Source organism: Trachemys scripta, chromosome 1, assembly GCF_013100865.1.
Source record: "Trachemys scripta elegans isolate TJP31775 chromosome 1, CAS_Tse_1.0, whole genome shotgun sequence".
In the NCBI taxonomy this organism is placed as follows: Eukaryota; Metazoa; Chordata; order Testudines; family Emydidae; genus Trachemys; species Trachemys scripta.
Genome location: NC_048298.1, coordinates 285,015,472 through 285,038,217, shown reverse-complemented (window position 1 = coordinate 285,038,217; position 22,746 = coordinate 285,015,472). Strand labels below are relative to the sequence as shown.

At 41.1% G+C, this 22,746-nt stretch overlaps 1 protein-coding gene across 1 annotated transcript in view; it reads right to left on the bottom strand.

Annotated features, from left to right (window-relative positions):
* DGKH (diacylglycerol kinase eta) overlaps positions 1–22,746 on the bottom strand; it is a 254,466-nt gene that overhangs the window by 64,734 nt on the left and 166,986 nt on the right. Inside the window, exons 6-13 of the mRNA XM_034758420.1 lie at positions 14,973–15,079; positions 14,123–14,248; positions 13,102–13,204; positions 10,795–10,957; positions 7,608–7,722; positions 6,547–6,686; positions 4,311–4,398; positions 602–687 (exon numbers count right to left, since the gene is read on the bottom strand). Of these exons, the coding sequence (XP_034614311.1) occupies positions 602–687; positions 4,311–4,398; positions 6,547–6,686; positions 7,608–7,722; positions 10,795–10,957; positions 13,102–13,204; positions 14,123–14,248; positions 14,973–15,079 (928 nt within the window). The remainder of the gene's footprint in view (positions 1–601; positions 688–4,310; positions 4,399–6,546; positions 6,687–7,607; positions 7,723–10,794; positions 10,958–13,101; positions 13,205–14,122; positions 14,249–14,972; positions 15,080–22,746) is intronic.

The following is a 22,746-nucleotide window of genomic DNA, read 5'->3' as shown; positions in this document are numbered from 1 at the left end:
TTTTTTTTCTCTTAATTAATTGGCCTCTCAGAGTTGGTAAGACAACTCCCACCTGTTTATGCTCTCTGTATGTGTGTATATATATCTCTACAGCCCACTTCTTCGGATGCATGCATCCGAAGAAGTGGGCTGTAGTCCACGAAAGCTTATGCTCTAATAAATTTGTTAGTCTCTAAGGTGCCACAAGTACTCCTGTTCTTCTTTTTGCGGATACAGACTAACACGGCTGTTACTCTGAAACTTGTCTTTAAGTAAACCGGATCTCTTATATGCAAAAGTAAAAATATGGCTTTCATTTTAACTCAGTATACTAATGTCTTAATTAACTAAGTGATTTTTGCATTACATGATCTTTAAGATTTCTGTGTGATTGATATGTTTAAATTACATTAACACATACAATATAATTATACAATACAACATAATTATAAAAAGAAACCAGCTGTATTTTATAACATGTAAATCAGGATACTGTTAGGTCAAACTATCTGATCAAGAGTCAGAAGGAATTTGAGCTTATTGGAAAGGTTATAATATTCATATATGTAGATGGAACACTGGGATTTATCCCACACACTATATATCAAAATAATCAACTCACTTGGCAGATGATATGACAACTGAGTGTTGATCAGAATTGAGGATTTTTGTGAGATGAGCAGCAACTGAATCCTCATAAGCAGATATCTGAAAATGCAGCAAAAATGAGTCTTCATATTCCACCCGTGTTAGCATTTAACACAAAGCGGTAATTATCTTCCCAGATAAGTGGGATTACTTCCAACATATTAGATCTACACTTAGTGCAGAAAGGTCAGATGCCTCCCCTTAACTGCAATTTAATATTCAAAATCACAGTGACTGTGAGACGTTGAATTAAGAGTTCTATCTTTTCTGGGTAAAAAATGAGTAATAGTTATTTCTGTACTAAAAATCCAATTAAAGGTTTCTTTGAAGTTATCACCCTCCATAGCCAACAATATCATTCTATTTTTCCAGAAGATGGTCTGAACAGATTTCAGATCTGTAATAGTCAGAAACTTTTTTCCAGAAAAAAAGTGAAAGATACCCTGCAACTAAATCAATGGGTTGGGAATAAATCATAGTTTTAGGGCCAGCTTCTGAAATCCTTATTAAAACTGAATAGTACCTCATTCCACAAGTTGTCCCACTGAAGTGAATAGGGTGAGCAGTGGAGTATGGGCTACTAAACTGGTATAATACTATCAAAGCCTTAGTGAATAAACCATTTGTGACAAGATTCTGCTTGACCTTTATGTAGATGCATGCAGGGAAGAGCATAGAGACGTCCCCTGCCCCCTGCTTGCACAGTCTGTGTAAGGATCACACAGAACTGCACACCCTACGTTCAGGGAGGGTAGGGAGGCATCATGGACCAGGACCATGTTCATAGACCTCATCCTGCACCAGCATGTAGGAGCAGCAAGCTACACCTTAACAGCATTTGATTTTTCTCTGTGCACCAGAGGGCTATTCTGCCTCCTGACACACTCTCTAGGGTGGTGCAGCTCCATGCTGTCCCTAATGGTGGGCACTCCATATCAGGTATGGATCTAGCCCTTAGTTTAAAATCTAAGTTATGCTTCAAAATGATTGTGTGTTCTTGAGATTTAAAGATTAGTGACTTGGGTTTCCATTCATGACATGGAATAAGTAGAATATAATTTCTTCTTTTCCTTTATCCACACACCTTAGCTCCAGAGCTCTGATATGAAAGCATCTTTAATTTTAAAGAGAAAATAAATAAAATGTAGCATGGGAGAACAAACCCTGATGTCTGAGCTTCCAATGTGGCTCAAATGAAATGGTTATGATGATAATGAGAGTGTGTGTCAATAGCTACCATTTTAAATCAATGCTGCAATTTGGTACAACACATAATGTAAGATTAGTCTATTAGTCTCTACTATTTCAAATACTTAAAATTCAGTTTAACCCAAACTAAACCATACAGAAAATATTAATATGCAGAGGGGTGGGGGGGTGGAGGCAGTTCAAGGTGCCCAAAATAAAACAATCCTTTATAATTCAAGATAATTACAGTTAGCAAAACGGCCTATGGTACCTATTCTCTAAATACTAAGATTACAAGTATTCTACAACTAGTTTCTTTAGCTTTAATTGGAACTACATTTAACAATTTCGTAGGAAGATATAATGGAACATTCCATACATTTTCTTTTTCTTAACTGTAGAAGATGAGGATGTATTTGAAGGCACTGACCGTTCTACAAAATGGTAGAAGAATACATAATCTCTGCAGTGCATTACTGACATCTATCCACTGGGGACAGAGTTGTATGGTAAAGGACCATAGGCGCGGGAAATATGTGTGCTCCGCTCCTGAACCCCAGCTGCTGTCAGCCCTGTGCCCAGGGTCCCCTGGCTGCTGCCAGCCCTGCACCCAGGGCTCTGCTCCCATCCCCAGCTATGGTCCCAGCCTTGGCCTCCTTACTCCTGTCTGTGTACTCCCCTCCCGGAGCCACGACCCTGCTCCTGGCCCCAGCTCTGGGGGGTGGGAAGACGAGGTAAAAAGTTTGAGGACCACTGGCTTTAGCACCCCCACTGTAAAAAGTGTTCCAGCACCACTGCAAAGAACAGTAGAATTTCAGCTGTTGGGACCCCAGCTTCTCTGAATCTCAGTTATCTAATGAACTCCCAGCATTTAACAACTCCTGACTATCCAAATAGGTTTGGTAATGTTTAAATGGTTAAATTAATCAGGGACCTACTAATTAATTTCTGCTTCTCAAGTATTCTTAAGTTAAGATTGATAGCTACATGAAATCTTGCAGGAGGGTGATATTTTTCCATTTCCAGACATAACTACATTTTTATGCCACATGAATTTAATCACAACACTTCATCCCACCCCCAGATTGATGCTACAATGGGAGCGAGGTAGGCAGCTAGTTTGAAAGCTGTTTTAGGATATTCCACCAGTCCAGCAATTATTTGGAGACTTCTGAATAGACAAAAAGGGGAGAGAAGAACATGAAGTCCTGTAAAACACCTTCATCAGGTCCAAAATGCCTTTATTCTTGTCAAGAAAGCAAATTCCTTCCCAAAAAAAATCTCATTTCATTTTCCCCCAAATTCAAGATATACTAGTAAATGTTTGCAAAAAGAACAGGAGTACTTGTGGCACCTTAGAGACTAACAAATTTATTAGAGCATAAGCTTTCGTGGGCTACTACCCACTTCTTTGGATGCATATAGAGTGGAACATATATTGAGGAGATATATATATACACACATACAGAGAACATGAACAGGTAGGAATTGTCTTACCAACTCTGAGAGGCCAATTAAGTAAGAGAAAAAAATTTTTTTGAAGTGATAAGCTAGCCCAGTACAGATAGTTTGATAAGAAGTGTGAGAATACTTACAAGGGGAGATAGATTCAATGTTTGTGATGGCTCAGCCATTCCCAGTCCTTATTCAATCCTGAGTTGATTGTATCTAGTTTGCAAATCAATTCCAGCTCAGCAGTCTCTCGTTGGAGTCTGTTTTTGAAGTTTTTCTGTTGTAAGATAGCCACCCGCAGGTCTGTCATTGAATGGCCAGACAGGTTAAAGTGTTCTCCCACTGGTTTTTGAGTATTATGATTCCTGATGTCAGATTTGTGTACATTAATTCTTTTGCGTAGAGACTGGGAATGGCTGAGCCATTACAAACATTGAATCTATCTCCCCTTGTAAGTATTCTCACACTTCTTATCAAACTATCTGTACTGGGCTAGCTTATCACTTCAAAAAAATTTTTTTCTCTTACTTAATTGGCCTCTCAGAGTTGGTAAGACAATTCCCACCTGTTCATGCTCTCTATATGTGTGTATATATATATCTCCTCAATACATGTTCCACTCTCTATGCATCCAAAGAAGTGGGAGGTAGCCCGCGAAAGCTTATGCTCTAATAAATTTGTTAGTCTCTAAGGTGCCACAAGTACTCCTGTTCTTTTTGCGGATACAGACTAACACGGCTACCACTCTGAAACCTAGTAAATGTTTGCTTTTACAAGAAAATTCTTGCATTGTTGGTGTGAGTTCTTTCTGATCGCTCTGATGAGGACCACCCAGTTGCCTCACTCTTTTTTGGAAAAATAATATGAAATATTTTAACCAAGAAACGGAAACCTTATTATATTGTATACTTATGACATGAACTAGATCTGACTTAAAGAGCAATTGAAGAGACTTATTTCCTGTACGACTTCTCAGAACTGTTTTCGTTATTTTTTCAGTGTTGTCACTCAGACAGCTAAATGTATGCAAAATAAAGCCTCACCTGACATTCCTCAGATTCCTCTTCTGGAGTAACTGGAAGAATAGACGGCTTTGATGGTAATTTCAGTTCATATGACATTATACTCCATCTGAAGGAAATAGAAGCAGCAGCTTTTGAAGTTTTCCAAATTATCAGATTCTTCTAAAAACATCCACAAAACAAACACTTCCACTTGTCAACAGAAAGAAAATTGAGTGACCAATTACTAAATAATCACACACATAAGGGGTCTTTCCTGGGGTTTTCAGCCTCAAAAAGGATTTCACTCTGAGTATGACGAACAACAAAAACTCTTATTAGAAAGTTAGTGGGAGTTGTGAATTATCAGCATCTCTTGAATCAAGCCACTGAGCTATGAGAATTCATTGTCATCTCACAACGATTCACTGTTTAATTGTTTAACATGTATTACCTACGATATCCAAATTACTTCCTGCATAAAAAGTCCCATCAACTTTCATTATGCATCAGCTACTTATAGCAGGTAGTGTGGTGCACTGGATACGACACTGGATTAGAAGTCAGGAGACCTGGCTAGTATTCCCAAATTCTGCTACTGCCCTGCTGTGTAACCTTGGGAAAGTCACCTCACACCTCCCTGTGCCTCAGCAGCCCCATCTGTAAAAGGGGACTAATAGTACTTACCTTCCTTTCTAAAACACTTTGAGAGACACATAAGAATGGCTATAGTGGGTCAGACCAATGGTCCACCTAAGCCTGTATTTTAGGGTAATTCTGTACAGTCTACAAACTTTGCAACCTCACTCTTTACCCCTTTTCCCAGACCATTTAGCAATATGTTGAGCAGCTCTGTTCCCAGTGCAAATCCTTCGGGGACCCTCCTTTTACCGCTCTCCATATGAAAACTGACTATTTATTCTTTCCCTTTGTTTTCTATCTTTTAACTAGTTACTGATCCTTGAGAGGACCTTCGCTCTTATCCCATGACTCCTTACTTTGCTTAAGAGCCTTTGGTGAGGGACCTTGTCAAAGGCTCTCTGAAAGTCTGAGTTCACTATATCCACTGGATCACCTTTGTCCACATGCTTGTTGACTCTTCTCAAAGAATTCTAATAGACTGGTGAGGCATGATTTCTTTTTATAAAAGCCATAATGACTCTTCCCCAACATATCATGTTTATCTGTGTCTAATAATTCTGTGCTTTGCTATGGTTTCAACCAATTTGCCTGGTACTGAAGTTAGGCTTACTGGCCTGTAACAGCAAGGATCACCTCTGAAGCCTTTTTTAAAAAAATCAGTGTCACATTAGCTATCCATCAGTCATTTGGCACAGAGGCTGATTTAAGAGATAGGTTACATACAATAGTTAGTAGTTCTGTAATTTCACATTTGAGTTCCTTCAGAACTCTTAGGTGAATACCATCTGGTCCTGGTAACTTCTTATTGTTTAGTTTATCAATTTGTTCCCAAACCTCCTCTACTGACACCTCAATCTAGAACAGTTCTGGGACAAAGTATCTTCATTAATATCAACTTCTTTCTGGCACAGAACAGTATTGCATAGCACTGACAGTATGAAGCTGCTAAAACTAACATGCTGCAAAATATGCAAAAGAAAGCAAGTAATTGCCAAAACATGACCTTGGAAACAGTCTATGGAATTTACAGGGAGAATTGACCCCAAGTTTTTTTTAATTAAAACAGAAAAAAGTGATTTATTAATAGTCTTCTAGGCATGTTTCTGAATGCTTACCTTAAAGTTATTACTAAGAATCAATAACAAGAAATTTTTATGTTGTAAAATGATCCAGTGATCAGATGAGGAATTCACGATAAAAAGGACTCCTGATTTTGTGTGAGAGACATAGGAAAGGGGGTAGTGTGTAATTATTTTGTAATATGCACATACATACACACACGTGTACAAAACACATACACACACCAATAAACAATAGGGTATGATGTCTTCATTGGATTGTTAGCACAGCCAATTTGTTTTTTAAACTCAAAGATCTTCCTTTGCTACATAAATGAACACAACTGCCATGCAGCTCTCATGCAAAACAAGGAAGAGGGAGAATAGTTGCTTTTGGACCAAAAACTAAGAAAATGAACTCAACTGGTGATGGGGTTTGTTAATGTGCTATCTTTTAAGCTGTTTAAACAACAAAAACAAATTAAACCTCTGAGAAAGAGTTTTAAGCCATTAGAAACCCGGGCAAGTATTTCTGAAATTTGTCACAAATACACATACACACATACTTATATTTTTACCTGTCCAGCATTTTAGTGCTGGCTCGTTCTAACTTTTCCAAAATCTGAGGAAGTTGTGTGTCATCATCACATGACCCTCCCCAACCAAGGACACGGGCAAGATCATTTCCAGTACCAAGGGGAAGCACTCCCAGCTGACACTGAAATACAGCAAAAGAACAAATCTTTTTTTTTGCAAATAAAAGAACTGGAAGCATGAACTAACACGGGGTGGGCAAACTTTTTGGCCCGAGGGCCACATCTGGGTGGGGAAATTGCAGGCAGGGCCATGAATGTATACCTGGGGCAGGGGGTTGGGGTACGATGTGCAGGAAGGGGCTTGGGGCAGGGGGTTGGGGCAGAGGAGGGGTGTGGGATGTATGAGGGGGCTCAGGGAAGGAGGTTGGGGTGCAGGGGGGGTGCACAGTGTGGGAGGGGGCTCAGGGCAGTGGTGCAGGGAGGGGTGCATGCAGGAGGGGCTCAGGACAGGGGGTTGGGGTACAGGGGGGGTGCAAGTACAACAGGAGGCTCAGGGCAGGGGGTTGCGATGCAGGGTTCATACTTACCTGGAGCGGCTCCGGGGTGGCAGTGGCGTGCATCAGGGCCTGCCTGCCCTGTCCCTGTCCCCACGCCGCTCCGCTTGTATGTGGCCCCTGGGGGTAGGGGAGCAGAGGGCTCCATGCGCTGCCCTCGTGCTGCCCTCGCCTGTGGGTACCTCCCCTGATGCTTCCATTGGCCACAGTTCCCACTTCCCAGAGCGGAGCAGGGCCCGCGGTGCCACTGGGGTGGCAATCCCGCGGGCCGGAACCAAAGCCCTGAGGGGCTAGATCCGGCCCACGGGCCACAGTTTTCCCACCCTTGAACTAACACAAATGTTTACCCTTTCAAGAAGCAAATGTTAATTATATAGCTGATTACTAATTCAAACCTGTAGGTCAAATCCTATGGTCCTTATTCAGTTCAAATTTCCCAGGGACTTCAGTGAGAGTGTTGATTAAGTAGGGACTACAGGATTTGGCCCTCTACCTACCTACCTATCTATCTATCTGTGGGAAAAGGTAAAAAAAAAAGTAAGTACATACACTTGCCTGTTTGTGCAAGCTGAGTTTATCAATTTCTGACAAAACCCAACCAACGCTTCCATCTCCACCACATACAAGAATCCGGAAATTGTCAAACTTCTGAAATAACCGCAAACTAAAGGGAAAATGCAGCTCGTTAGAATGCATGCCCATTAATGGATATTCAATGAAAATGCTTGTGTTTACAGGACATAGGTGCCTGCTTTTGCTTTTATGATAATAGGGATGTAGATAAGTCCAACTACTACACCATATGTAACTTACACTTTTATCTGTTACAATATATTCTACCTACCCTATTTTCTGGGAAATAACATGCGGAATTTTAATGAAAAATTTCCCTTTAAGATCTCATGCACAGTTTTCATTTTTTTTTAAAATATGAGGTTTGTCAGAATACTGAGCCAAACAAGAGACCATGCGCTGAGAATGCCAATCAAAGTCAGATGTTTGAGGTACCATGGCAGTCAATGGGAGTTTTGCACCAGTAAAGGTTAAGTTATGACTGCAGTGTGTGGTCCAGAATGTGGATGGGGTGGACAGTCCAGTCCCCTGCCAACTTGTGACTTTTCTAAACCAAAGGAAAATTAATCACTATACATGACATGATGATCATCGGAATACAAGGCAAACAGAGCGAATATATTTCATATTGGATCTTCAAACAATGTCTTGTTTCTACTCATAGACTTTACCTGCCTCCAGTTCCTTCAGTTCTCCAAATTCTGCCAAGATACACAATACAATATTCTCCTTAGGTGATAAAGAAAAGGAGGACAGAGGAGACAGAGAACAAACGGAGAGGTGAGACTAAGAGGAAAGGAGAAGGAGACATGAAGAAAAAGAGATCAAAGAGGAGAGAGCAAGAATGGGAAAACTATGAGAAAATAAGGGGAGAAATACTAAAAAAAAATACTGATTCTTTACATGATAAAAATAGGTCTGTGTATTTTTGTGCATATTATTTTCCAGAACATGTATCATCTTAGCATTATTACTAAAAGAAGCACATAATGTGAATGTCGGATTTTTGAAATGTTTATGACATTTCTAATGAAAATACTGAATCTTGTATAATAGGCAGATGTATATTCAAAACAAGACACAATATTACTTATCTCAAACAGTGTTTGGAATCACAAAGCTGATGCCAAAATGATATTTGCCACCCCAGGAACAGAAATAATCCTCTAGAAGTACACTGTACAGAGAATAAGATTTTGCCTTTCAAATAGCTGAAAACAGGAAATTATCAGCATCACCTGATAGACCAGGTGCCACAGACCCCAGTTTGGGAACCACTGCCCTAGTGAATCACCTCTCAACTCTAGTACTGTGTCAAGTATTTAAACCAAGGTGCTTTTGAGATACAACTTTACAAAAACTCCAGACTTTTAAAAAACTTAAGATACATTTTTCAAACTTTCATATCTCAAAAATGGCTTGTCCAATTCAATTGAAGTTTCCTCTCTTTTTCCTCTGGCAAGAGACTGCATGTGAAATATTAGGTGGAAAGGATGTTTTCTAAGTTAAGTCTGGATCTAAATTAGGGTTATGCTGGAAAGTGAGTTACAGATATAGATTTAAATATAAATATAGATACACGCATTTTTCATTTGGGGGCATTTTTAATTTTTTATCATACAAACATAGTTCTGCGCATAAGTGCTGGAACTAGGGGTGGGGGGTGCGGTAGCACCCCCTGTCTTGAAGTGGTTTCTATTATATACTGGGTTTACAGTTTCGTTCAATGGTTCTCAGCACTCCCACTACACAAACTGTTGCAGCATCCCTGGTTCTGCATCTTTAAAAATGTAAAATCAATATATTCACTTGCTGTTACCTGACATGAATAGGACATTTAATCACAAAGCAATATTTGAGTGGAATGCGTTTAGGTCACAAACATTTGTATATAAATTTAGTATTTTATGAAAGCATTGACGTAGCGTGAAGTATGGCAATGACTGTGCAAGTTTCCCTCCTATATCTCTACCAATTTACTTAAACCTTGACTTGCATTACCTCTGCTATTTCAGTCCTGGCTTTGTCTCAAACAAAGACATGACAAATTTTGTGTAAAGCTCACAGAATAACTCATTTGCATTTGTGACCTAAACTGTAACCTGAATTTAGGTCTCCAGTGGTGAAAAGCTAATGTACTTAACCAACCACATGATTTCCTGTAGTATTTTCAAAGTGCCATTTGTGTCCAAAATTCTAAGGGCAAGTCTACACTACAGCGCTACATCGGGGCAACTGCACTGATGCAGCAGCGCTGCTGTAGCCTGTCTGGTGAAGATGCGATATGCGAATGGGAGAGCGTTCACCTGTCAGCATAATTACTCCACTACAGTTAGAAGCGGAAACTATGTCGCGACAGAGCATCTCCTGCTGACATAGAGCTGGTGTGAACAGCGCAAAACTTGTGTTACTCATAGGGGAGCTTTTTCACACTCCGGAGTGACGTAAGTTAGAGCAACTTAACTGGTAGTGTATACCTGCCCTAAAGCTTTGTTAGAATATTATTCTAAAGCTATTTTAAGACATTACAGAAATATTTACACATACATATGTCTGTATATAGATATTCACAATGAGCTGCCAATCATAGCTGAACTGTATGTTGAAAACACACACAAAAAAAAGAACAAATTTCTTTCAGCTGTGTATAATGCCCTGATTCAGGAAAGCACTTAAGCATGTGCTTAATTGCCTTCCTAAATCAGGGCCTTAGTAGGTATGTCTACACAGCCTGTGGCAGATCAGCCCCCTCCCTGGGCTTCAGAGCCCAAGCTCCAGCCCCAGCCCTAGTGCTGTCTACACAGATATTTTTAGAGCACTAGCACGAGCTCCACAAGCCCCAGTCTGTCACTGCTGCAGGCTGTATAGACGTAACCGTAGAGACCACAGCGTGGAGCTAGCCAAAAGTCCATGAAAAATATGAATGCATTTTTAATTTCAAGTGAATCTTTTTTTAAAATAAATAAAATCCTACACACCCTCAGAACCGATAATGAAGTTATAGGTGACTGGTGTTTTAAATTTTACTTTTATCCATTACAGATGTTAATAGGAAAGCAAATATCAGAGATTTGTAAAAAATACTATAATTAGAGGACAACTGAGTCACCTTTGTACTCAATTCCCTTTGAAAAGGCTTGCTCAAGATTGAAAAATTCATTACCCTAAATGAGGTCCTCCATTCATTAAATCAAACACCTGAGCTGGATTTAGCGACTGTTTGAATCGACGAAGAAACTTTACTCCCTGATTGTCTCCACTCTTTGAGTTAACAAAAACTAAAAGAGGACTGGCACAGGATGGCGGGCATGTGGCTTTCCAAAATCCTGTGAACAAAGTTAGAAAGAATGAAATAAATAAGATCTTTATATATGAACACATTCAAGCAAAATCACGAGAAAGGAGAGGAAAATGGATGAAAGGACAAAAGGGATGCAATCATACGACGCATAATGCAAAAACTGAACTGAGTATTAGCCTCAAGGAGAATAGCAATGTTATATTAAAACTACTTCAGATTTACTACTCTGTTTTTTGTCTCCCGGATTTTTATCTGAAATTTTGTCTAAATTTAGCAAAACACAAAAGAAAATAGCTTTATTTTCCACAGCAAAAAGGTAGGTTGATGGAATGTTTCAATTTTTTCCAGCACACATCACCATAACATCAAATACATTTTCCAGATATAAACCATATTTTTTCTGACTTGTTGTTTTTAAAAGCTTCTATCAAGTTGCATCACATTGCAGTAGTGTCAAATTGAGCCCTCCAATCTACAAAAGCTCCATTCCCACCAAATTTAAGAACCCCCATACATTTCCACTAAATGTTACATTGTTAAATTACTCCCAATGGAGACTTTGCATAAAAACTTTTATTTCAGACTGAATTTATACAGTTGAGTTATAATGGAAGGACAGAACAACACACTCTTACGGTCTGATCCAAAACTTACTGAAGTCTTTGCAAGACTTTCAATTGTCTTTAATGGGCTTTGGGTCAGGACTTTAGTAAACAGTGCTAATGGACAGTGTTGTCATGAAAATCACATTCATTGAGGGCCCAATGGGAGTTACGGCTGCTCAGCACCACTTTGAATCAGGCCATAAGTGACCAGGTTTCAACTCTTATTTCAGGCAAGAATAAAGTAATTATCTCTTTTTAATTGTCTAAAAACAAATCTGAAAGCTAAAAATCTTATCAATTCTGATGAATTAGAAAAAATTAACTTTGAAAGTGTAAGAAGTTTAATATAATTCCACTTTCTATTAATGCATAATTTAATACAATATTATTTTTGACTGGTAAGCAATCTAATTGCACTAATAATGAAAGCAATCTTCTTAGCATGAATAATAAATAGCAGCAATTTCACTGCTTCAGCCAAAGACATTAGACAGTAAGTTTACAGTCAGTGAACATCTCCAGTATTCACAGTCATTTATATCAATCCCATACATAAAAAAAGTGCCTAACTTAGGGTATGTCTACACCCAGCCGCTAGTTCGGCGGCTGGCAATCGAAGTTCTGGGTCTTGTCTGGACGCGATAAGTCGAACCCGGAAGTGCTCGCCGTCGACTGCGGTACTCCAGCTAGACGAGAGGAGTACCGCGGAGTCGACGGGGGAGCCTGCCTGCCGCGTGTGGACCGAGGTAAGATCGAACTAAGGTACTTCGAACTTCAGCTACGTTATTCACGTAGCTGAAGTTGTGTACCTTAGTTCGATTTGGGGGGGTGAGTGTAGACCAAGCCTTAGAGGTAAGGTAGTTGGGTTGCATATGCCACCAACATAAACTATATAAAAAAAAAAAATGAAATAAAACAGTTTAGTTTCTCAGCACTCCACTCAACAATTCATCTTCCCAACCTCAACTTCACCTTCTTTCCTGCACCTACAGTCAAGCTCATCTCGATCCTGAACAACCAATGAGCACATTTCAGTTTTCACTATCTTTAATGGTGATCTGTTCATGTTTCAATGACTAACATAGTGTTTCTGATTAAAATAAAATTTTGATAGAAAATGGAAATGATTTTTTTTTATCCTCAAAAACATCAGAAGAGAGTGCATCTGAGGAGTTCAGTAAGCTAATCTTTGAGTAACACAAAACAGTGATTTGGAGTTAAAGAAATCATTCTTTGTGTTTTTCGAAAGTGGGCCATGTCAGAATGCATGTGTGTGAAGTTTTCAAGGACTCTGGTTGTTTAGCTGGCGGATCCCAGAGAAACATGAGGAGAACAGAAAAATTTTAAAGGGGAGCATTTAAAAATATTTCCTCTGCAAGCTATTATGTACTTTTCTAAAATATAATTACATGGAAAATTCAATTACCATCTGAAGAGTTATTGTGCTAAATTTGGAGACTAAATTTATCTGAGAAAAAGAGGGATTTTAGTCCTGCTTCAGGTAGAAATCTCAGTGAAACCATAACTATAGAATACCTACTAATGGCCCTGTTATACTACGTACCATCAGAATCTATGCTGTTGAGTGCTGTTGGAGGTATGATGGATACCTTACATTGTCCAAGCGGACATTTTCGAGGATACAGATCTTTACAGGCAGTGTGAACCTGAGGAAAAATAAGGTAAATAAATGTTTCCCAACATTTAATCTGATTTTATGGTAAAATTGCAATAGATACAGTAGCTAGATATTATTCAGAGATGGGGTAATATATAACAGACTATATTGCAGTATATTCAAACATATACAAACATTAAACCATAGATTGTTTAATTATCTATTTCTAAACAAAATATTCTGAATGCACTACGATACTTAAAAATTCTGCAGATTTCCCACTTCGAGGAAAAGCACCGAATTACAGGACACTAACAAGAGATAAAGGCATCAAGGGAAGAAATGCAATTATATATTGATGAGAAGACAGTGATAGAATGATGGAGAATTTAAATCTATACCACATGAAGAATAGTACAGAAGATAGGAACCAGGGTAACAAAGTCTCAACAGTTATATATTTCAGAATAGATTAGGACAATTAGATTTATATTTATTAGAAGAGACTAGGAAGCGAAAATGAAAGACATACATATAATTATAAGGGGCACAGAGTATGCCATCAACTATTCAAGCAGATGAGCTGCTCAAATCACAAGGGGCCTCTAGTACAGGATGAAGTACGAAGGGCCTGATCCAAAGCCCATTGAGGTAAAAGCAAAAAGTCTCCCCTTGATTTCATTGAGCTTTGAACCATGGCCTCAGGGAGTTAGGAGAAATGCAAAGGATAAATGATACATAGCAAGGACTATTAAAGAAAAACTTGTATTTGTTGACCTATTAAAAACAACAGACAAGTGGGACAGACATTCTAGATTACGAACGTTACTGATCTGTCCAACTCACTCTCCACGAGCTGCCTGGTCCCCTTCCCTTCCAAAAGATTAAGTAATGAAAAATAAGAATAATGGGTAAATAATTATCCTGGCAGAATCCAAGACATTTTTACAAGTCATATGGTACCTACCATAGCTTTACACCAAAGGCACTTCCAATCTTGGAGGCGTAAAACGCTGCCACAGGTCTTGTCGCAGACAGCACATTTGGCACTGACAGGCAAATTACCCTCCAACCATTGGTGAGGCATAGCTATCTGTGAGGAAGTTGTTATAAAGTTAAATGCCATGGCACGGAAACTTGCCATTAAAACTACAAAAAGATCAGGAATTCAGTGTCCTCCTGAAACTTTCCTCTGATTTACTCTTTGCACCAATATCTAGATATGTAAATTTCTGTATGCATGCATATTTTTGGCAATTCTAGCACTAATCTTCTAGATAAGAGTTTCATGCCAGTGGCTGTAAAATTAACTCATCTACTTCGACACAACTCAGACAAAAAGTGTTGTTACATTTTCTACTTTTAATTTTAACTCTTACATGTATCAATAGAACTACTATCTGTATGTCAATGAATTCCAAACAGATCTTCTGGGGAACTGGTGTCACTTACAAGTAGACAAAGCAGGCCGAGAAAACAGCATATCAACAAGACTAACACAAATACACCTTCTTCGCTCAAGTAGGAGAGAAAGGGGCTTCTCACAGCAATTCTCAAAGCTCAGAGAATCCATCCATACTTCCTCCAGAATTCTGTAATATGGAATTCTTCCCTCTAGAGCCCATTGATGGTAAATGTGTCTCCTGAAGAGCCCCTGAATTTTAATATAGTATCTATAGCCGTACAGCCAACTACCATTCACTTTAATGGGTCATATGACAACATTTCTATACTGGCCAATTAAAAAATAAAATAAAATAAAATACCAACCAAACAATTAACTTTTGTGAAGTATTGAAAGCCTGAATAATACTTACACCATCTTCATCCTCAATGATATCTTTCCCAATGGAGGCTAACGTAGTCCACTTGCAATTATTTGTTGCCCTGACTGCACACCTTTTATGTGCTTTAAATTTACACACTAGAAGAAAGACACAAATGTACTTTATATTAGCTACTCCCTGATTGCAGTCTCTGTAAAGTATTACATCAACAGTTACATTTTCAGAAATTCAGTCAAATGCAAATTCCTCTATAAAACAGAGGGATACATGTGCACTTACTGTTTCAGACAAAACACAAACCTATTAAAATAAAGAAAATTCAGAGTTCAAACTCATTCTACCTTTTACTTGCTGAACTGTGTCTAGGGATTACATACTGCTGTTTGCTGGCTGCAAGATTACTCACTATTCTTTAAGATCTACAGACATTAAAACATGGAATGGCAGTCTTGTATCTTCTTGCTCTTGTCAATTATTCATAGGTAAACTTTAGTTATTTTAATGACTTTTTAAAAAATGCAATTCTTTTATACTGTAGCTTTTAAAAATATCTTCCATTACATGATAAAAGAGACAGCACAAATCTCTTGCTCAATATATTTTGAATGCAACCCTCATTATAGTTATCCATGGCTTTGTCACCTTGAAACTGAATTACTGCAATTGGAATACTCTGCATGGGGTTATATTTGGAGACCATTTGGAAACTTTAGCAGATGCAGGATGCACTAGTCAGTTTGCTTAGTTATTCAGGAAAGGAGCCTATTATAGCTGTCCTCTGAGATTCACATGGGCTTCCAATTAATTTCCAAGTGCAATTCAATGTATTTATTTTGACCTATAAAAATGTAATTGTTTGGGTCTTGGCTACCTGAGAAATTGTCTCTCTCTTTGTGTGACATAGCAGTAGCTGAAATCACCTGAGGCATTTGAGCAGCTAGAGCTCTGGTTTAAATGTGAAGGAAATGCTTGCGGGGCATTTCCAGAGAAGGAATTTTATACTGGAGCAAACTTTTCTCTTTGTCCAACGCAGCCCTTTGTGGCACAATAGAAGGCCTGTTTCCAGTTTCTGTAGACTTCTGAGAAGGAGGAGGATTAGGAGGGTATGTGTCTATTCAGTAGACTGGGAGTTATTGTTGAGTCTCATAGGTTACCTGGGTAAGGACAAACCCAATTTTTAATAGATTTATTTTAAAAATCCATAGTTGTTTTAATGTATTATACATATGCCTCATGCATGTGGTTTGATATTTTAAAAGTCTGAATAATTTTTATTTTGTTTGATATAATTCGCATACCATGTAATGAAATCATATTGTACCAAACAGACTGATGGATTACAGTTGAGTCTTTACATTAGTGGAAGTGTATGAGATCATTCCATGTATAGAACTTTATATTTGCAATAACCATAAAAGCTTTATAAGAGCACGGGCAGTAGCAGTAGTTTCTTTGCAAACAAATATAACTATCAAATGCTTTGGCCCAACATTTGTCCAAGATTAAAAGTGCTAAGATCTGGCACAAAAGGTCCCTCTGGAGTCTGGACCACACATTTATTTATATTTTTAATACCATTGTTCCACTGCCAGATTTTAAAAAAATGAACAAGGCCTTTGCTCCTGCCTTGGCAGGGACTGGGAGAACAGGAAGGCATATGGTCCACCCACAGAAGAACAGAAGGAGCATCCCAGTTGCTCTCTAGCAATCCCCATGGCTATTTCAAAAGCAACATTCATGGGCTCCAGCAGTACCTATGTCTCTCCCTCCACAGCCAGACAAATAGGGCCAGATTCTCAAAAACGCTCAGCACCCACATTGGTGCCAGATTTCCAGAGTGCTCAGCTCCCCTTAAGGCACAGAAATAAGGGATGGATTTTCAAAGTGCTCGGCATTCTGCACTTTCCACTGGAACAGCCTGGGACACACTTTCCAAAGAACTGAGTACCTCCTGTGCTCAGCTCACTTGAAAATCCACCACTTAATCTGGCATCTGAATGGGAGCTAAGCACTTCTGAAAATATAGCCTTGACAGTGGGTGCTGAATGCTTTTGAAAATCTGGTCCATGAATATGGGGTCATGAGAACAAGAGCAGCACTAAACACAGTGATTCACACTTTTGTCACCTGCAAGCTGGTCTACTGCAGGCATCCTTGTGGCACCTTATTTGGGCATAAGCTTTTGTGGGCTAGAACCCACTTCATCAGATGCATGGAGTGGAAAACACAGTAGCAGGTATATATACACCAGGGGTCGGCAACCTTTCAGAAGCGGTGTGCCGAGTCTTCATTTATTCACTTTAATTTAAGGTTTCACGTGCCGGTAATACATTTTAACGTTTTTCAGAAGGTCTCTCTATAAGTCTATATATTATATAACCAAACTACTGTTGTATGTAAAGTAAACAAGATTTTCAAAATGTTTAAGGAGCTTCATTTAAAATACTGATCTTAAGACACCGACATGCTCAGCCTGCTGCCAGCCTGGGGTTCCGTTCACCTAGGCTGGCACAGGGCTGAGCAGAGCCTGCAGCCGGAACCCCAGCTGGCAAAGGACCGGCAGCCAGAAACTCAGGTTGGCAGCGGGCTGAGCGGGGCCGGCGGCTGGGACCCCAGCTGGCAAGGGGCCAGCAGCCAAAACCCCATACCGGCAGCGGGCTGAGAGGGGCCAGGGGCCGGGACCCCAGACTGGCAGCGGGCTGAGAGGGGCCAGGGGCCGGGACCCCAGACCGGCAGCGGGCTGAGTGGGGCCGGCACCCCAGACCGGCAGCGGGCTGAGCAGCTCAGCCCGCTGCTGGTCTGGGGTTCCGTCCGCTGGCTCCTGCCAGCCAGGGTCTCGGCCGCCGGCCCCGCTCAGCCTGCTGCCTGTCTGGGGTTCTGGCTGCCGGCCCCTTGCCAGCTGGGGTCCCAGACACCGGCCCCGCTCAGCCCGCTGCCAACCTGGTGCTCAGGGTGGGGGGTGGGGATGTGGGGGGTACAAGAGTCAGGGCATGGGGTGTGGAGGGCTGGGTATGTGGGGGGAGTGCAGGAGTCAGGGCAGGAGGTGTGGGGGGGCTGGGTATGTGTGGGGAGTGCAGGAGTCAGGGCAGGAGGTGTGGGGGGCTGGGTATGTGTAGAGGGTGCAGGAGTCAGGGATGGGGTTGTGGGGGGGATGCAGGGAGCTGGGGTGCAAAGGGGGTGCAGGGGTCAGGGGAAAGGGCTGGGGGCATGTGAGGGGGTGCAGGAGTCAGGGCATGGGGTGTGAGGGGGCTGGGTATGTGTGGAGGCTGCAGGAATCAGGGATGGGGTCGTGGGGGGGATGCAGGGGCCTGTGATGCAAAGGGGGTGCAGGGGTCAGGGCAGAGGGCTAGGGGGGTGGGCTGGGATCAGGGGGGTGTCCCTGCCCCCTGAGCGGCTCACAGCAGGGGGCTGGAGGGATACGCCCTGCTCCTACCCCGCTTCCCCCTGCCTCTTTTCCGCCTCCTTACCGGTCTGAGCAGCGAGGGCACTGGGGCTGCTCTTCTCCCCTCCCTCGCAAGGGCCATCGGCGGCAGGGAGGAGGCAGGGCTCGACGCAGCACGCTGGGGGAAGAGGCGAGAGAGGGGGAAGCTTGGCTGCTGGCGGAGCCTAACCTACAGCAGCAGCCAGCAGGACCAAGCTTGCTTCTGCCCCCTGCCCCCGCTAGAGAGAGCAGTAGGCGGGGGGCGGAGAAGAGCGGGCTGGGTCGGGCAAGATTTTTAATGGCACGCTGCTGCCTGCCAGGGTCCGGCTCAGCCCACTGCCATGCGTGCCATAGATTGCCGACCCCTGATATACACAGTACATGAAAAGATGGGAGTTTCCTTACCAAGTGGGGAGTCAATCTAATGAGTCAATTCAATTAACAATAGAATACCAAGGGAGGAAAAATCACTTTTGTAGTGGTAATGAGGGTGGCCTTGGTATTCTACTGTTTTTCCTCCCTTGATATTCTACTGCTAATTGAATTGTTAGACTGACCCCCCACTTGGTAAGGCAACTCCCATCTTTTCATGTACTATGTATATATACCTGCTACTGTATGTTTCACACCATGCATCTGATGAAGTAGGTTCTAGCCCATGAAAGCTTATGCCCAAATACATTTGTTAGTCTCTAAGGTGCCACAAGGACTCCTCATTGTTTTTGCTGATACAGACTAACATGGCTACCACTCTGAAACCTGCAAAACCACTGTGGACTAGATTGTAGAGTCAACCATGAGCCCTAAGTAAGAGTCAGTGTGCAGTTATGCTGCCTGAGAAGCAGACCAGAAATGAAACTGACTCAGTCACAATCTGGAGCCTACTTGACTCTTGCTCCAGGGGAAGCAAGCTGTGCTACTTCTAGACCTAGCAGCTTACTTCCCCCTGTACATCAGCTCAGCTGCGATGGCGAGCACATGGGTGGGGATGAAGGGCTGCAGAACCAAGGCTCCCCATTTCACCAACCTTGCCTGTCCTCCTATGCAGGAGTAGGGTGACCACATGTCCCATCTTATAGGGACAGTCCCAATTTTGTGGGCTTTTTCTTACATAGGCACCTATGACCCCTCACCCCATTCCGATTTTTCACACTTGCTGTCTGATCATCCTATGCAGAAGCAGCAACCCCACGGAGGCCACTCTCATTCCTACACACAGACCTACATTGTGGGTAGCCAATACAGGGGAGTAAGGGGATTCCTTGTGCCCTACTACTCCTTTGAGAGCATGAAAAGGGAATCCCAACCAAGCCCTGTATCTAGGCCTGAAGGTGGAATCAATGCAAAGGCTCCAGTTCAGGCAGAATGCGGCAGAAAACCTCAGGTAGACAGGCTGTTGTGAGGATATCATACTGCGGTCTGATCCCTCCACTGGCTGCCAGTCTGCTTCTCTTGCCAGTTCAAGGCCTTGGCCCTGATCTACAAAGCAATCAGCAACTGAAGACCAAGCTATATCATACACCACATCCTCGCCATGGCCCACTAAGACAGCTATACTCTGAAACAATGCAGAGTATGAAAGCCGTGACAAACACGAGAGTGGGAGGCAGAGGGAGTTCAGCTGTAGAATGACCTTCCGGAGGGGATTAGACTAATCCATAATATGATCACCTCTAGGGCATGCTGCAAGGAAAGCATTTCTCAGCATACCTGGAATGATTTTTACAAATGGTTATATGTATATATCTCAAGCAGAATTTCTTGTAACCTTGGAAGGGAAAGGAATGAAGACCTCATGAGGTCCTCTAGGAACTTGTTATGCAGATCCAATTCACCTGTGAAGAATTTAGATGCTCTAGTGATGGGAATGAGGGGTCAGAAAGAATTAAATGTCCTCACTTCATTACAGTTCAGTGGAAGAGCTACCATTCAATCAGATAGCATGGCTCTGGGTCCAACGTCTAGTCAACCTGGATGGCTCGCTGCCTGATTGGCTAGGACTATGGGTGCTAATTAAGACTTGCAAATTCAGACTCAGGACCAACCAAAAAGTAACTCAAACCTACCTATCCCCAGCATTCCAGTAAAAAGGCAAGTGTCCAGTCAGGACCAGCGGATAATACCCTGCAAGTGACAGCTCACATGTGCTCTCTGAACACCCTGCCTCTTGTCCATCTTCAAATAAGGCTGCCTAAAGACAGCCACATCTATAAACCCACCCACCACCAGAAAACAATGCCTTTCACCTGTATGTTAAACATTGTCAGAAATAAGGGCCATGGGAACAATGACCTTTGGAAAAGAACAAATGAATAATGGGGAAGAAGTCTTGCAATTTGTGAGGAGCTTTTACAAACAGAAATTTTTATAAATTATGAACTTGTTCATAGTGTCCCTTTTAGCAATGCCACCATTTGAAGATAAGATTTATAAAGAAAAGTGGAATTCAACCGTAACTAACATAGAGCTTTGCAAATGTGACATTTTAAGCGCTCCTATCTCAAATGATACTGGGGCTGATTAATAAATGAGTTCTGTAGCACCCAGTTATATTTCTGGATGTCAGCTGACAATTTGCTGATAAAGCTTAAAAGAAAAGGAAAGGAAAAATGCAGCCAGTCAGAAACCAGGTTATTCATAAATATACAGTATATAATATTAAAAAGTATAAATTGCTTGGTAAAGTTCTCTGATTAACTGTAATATACAACATTTTCCCCTAACAAGCAATTAAGTAGACCGTGTAATTAGTCAGCATTGTCACAGTTTCACCAACACCTGTTGCCAGATACAATAATTAAAATTTATAGCAATTATTAGGTATAATAGAAATAAAGTTAATGAAATAGAACACTGTCATGGGACCTCTTGCTTTGAAAACAAACATCTTTGTTATAACATGGTTTTGCATAAAGATATTTCATTTTCTTGACTGATTTATTAATTATACTGCATTGAAAAAATCTGCATGTCCTGCCAAGCCTCTCTCTGTTGTTTTACAAAGTTTCTTTTTGGTCGTTTTCAAAGAACAGCTGCTTACTTGGAATGTTTTTCCTGACTTCAAAAGCTAAAGCCAAACTGGTGAAACTGACAAGGAGATCGCTTTTCTGGTACCCATAGTTTATGTTGTCAAGAAACAAACAGTTGTCCAGTGAGAGTCCCCAGAAGCTGTTATTTTGTTTCCAAGAATACTGGGCTTAAAAATCCACACTGAAAAGAGATTCAAACACTGACATGAAAACAACAAAATTCAGAACACTCTAATTGCAGCCTGAATTAGATAAGCCTGTTTAGGAAAATCATTTGGAGATCCCTTGTTAGTTTCCTCATTGGCATGTAAATGCAGTCAGCTAATAATAAAATATTTATATACTACACACACAAAAACTATGTTAAAAACATTAAGATTGAATGGTCAGGCACTCAAATGTTAGGAAATGCCACAATTAAGGCTGCCTCTGCAACCTTAATTTGACTCCCCTCTTTAACTATAAAATCACATACTATTTTTTCCTCACAGGACCCCTAGTCTCATTCGGTGCACAGGATGGACAGTGCACAAATAACAAACAGCTATTCAGTGTTATCTTTTATCCTCAGTGTTCAATGTGTGGCCCTAGCCCTATTTAATCCATATTATTCAAACCCTGCTCTGAATACACAATTATTAATTTCCTCATGAACTCTTCTATGGCACTTATTGCTATAGAATCTGAGTGCTCCAGAAATTTAATGAAATTTATCTTCACATCACAACAACCCTGTGAGATGAGGAGGCGGCATTACCCCCATTTTACAGATGAAGAACTGAGGTACAGAGAGAATAGGTCAAAAGCATCACTTAATTTTGGATGCCCAAACAGAGATGCCTAGGACCTGATTTTCCAGTGCACTTAGCAGCACATAGTACTATATATGTTCAAAGCTCCCATTGACTTCAGCTGAGGTTGCGAGCACTCAGTACTTCCACAAATCAGACCCCAGGGTCTCATGTTGTGTGCCCAGAAAATGAGGAACACACAATTAGTGACCACCAAGAAAAGTTTGGTTTAAGTGACTTGCTTATAGCATCACATAGAAATTCTGTGGCAGAGGTGGAGATAGAATCCAATCCTCAAGAGCAGCATTCAATTAATGATCTTTTCTCTTCATACAATCCACTGCCTCATTCACTTTCAATTTCTACAATAAATGAGGCAGAGGGCCTACCACTCACAGCCTCCTACACAACACAATCATGATTCGTCCTCAGAGCAGGTCCATCGTGTTCACTGAATGAGGTAGAGGTCCTGTGGAAAAAATATGTGATTATGTAACTGAAGACAGTCTCATAATGCACAGGTACCGCAAGGGGGACAAATTAAGGATGCACAGACAACCTTA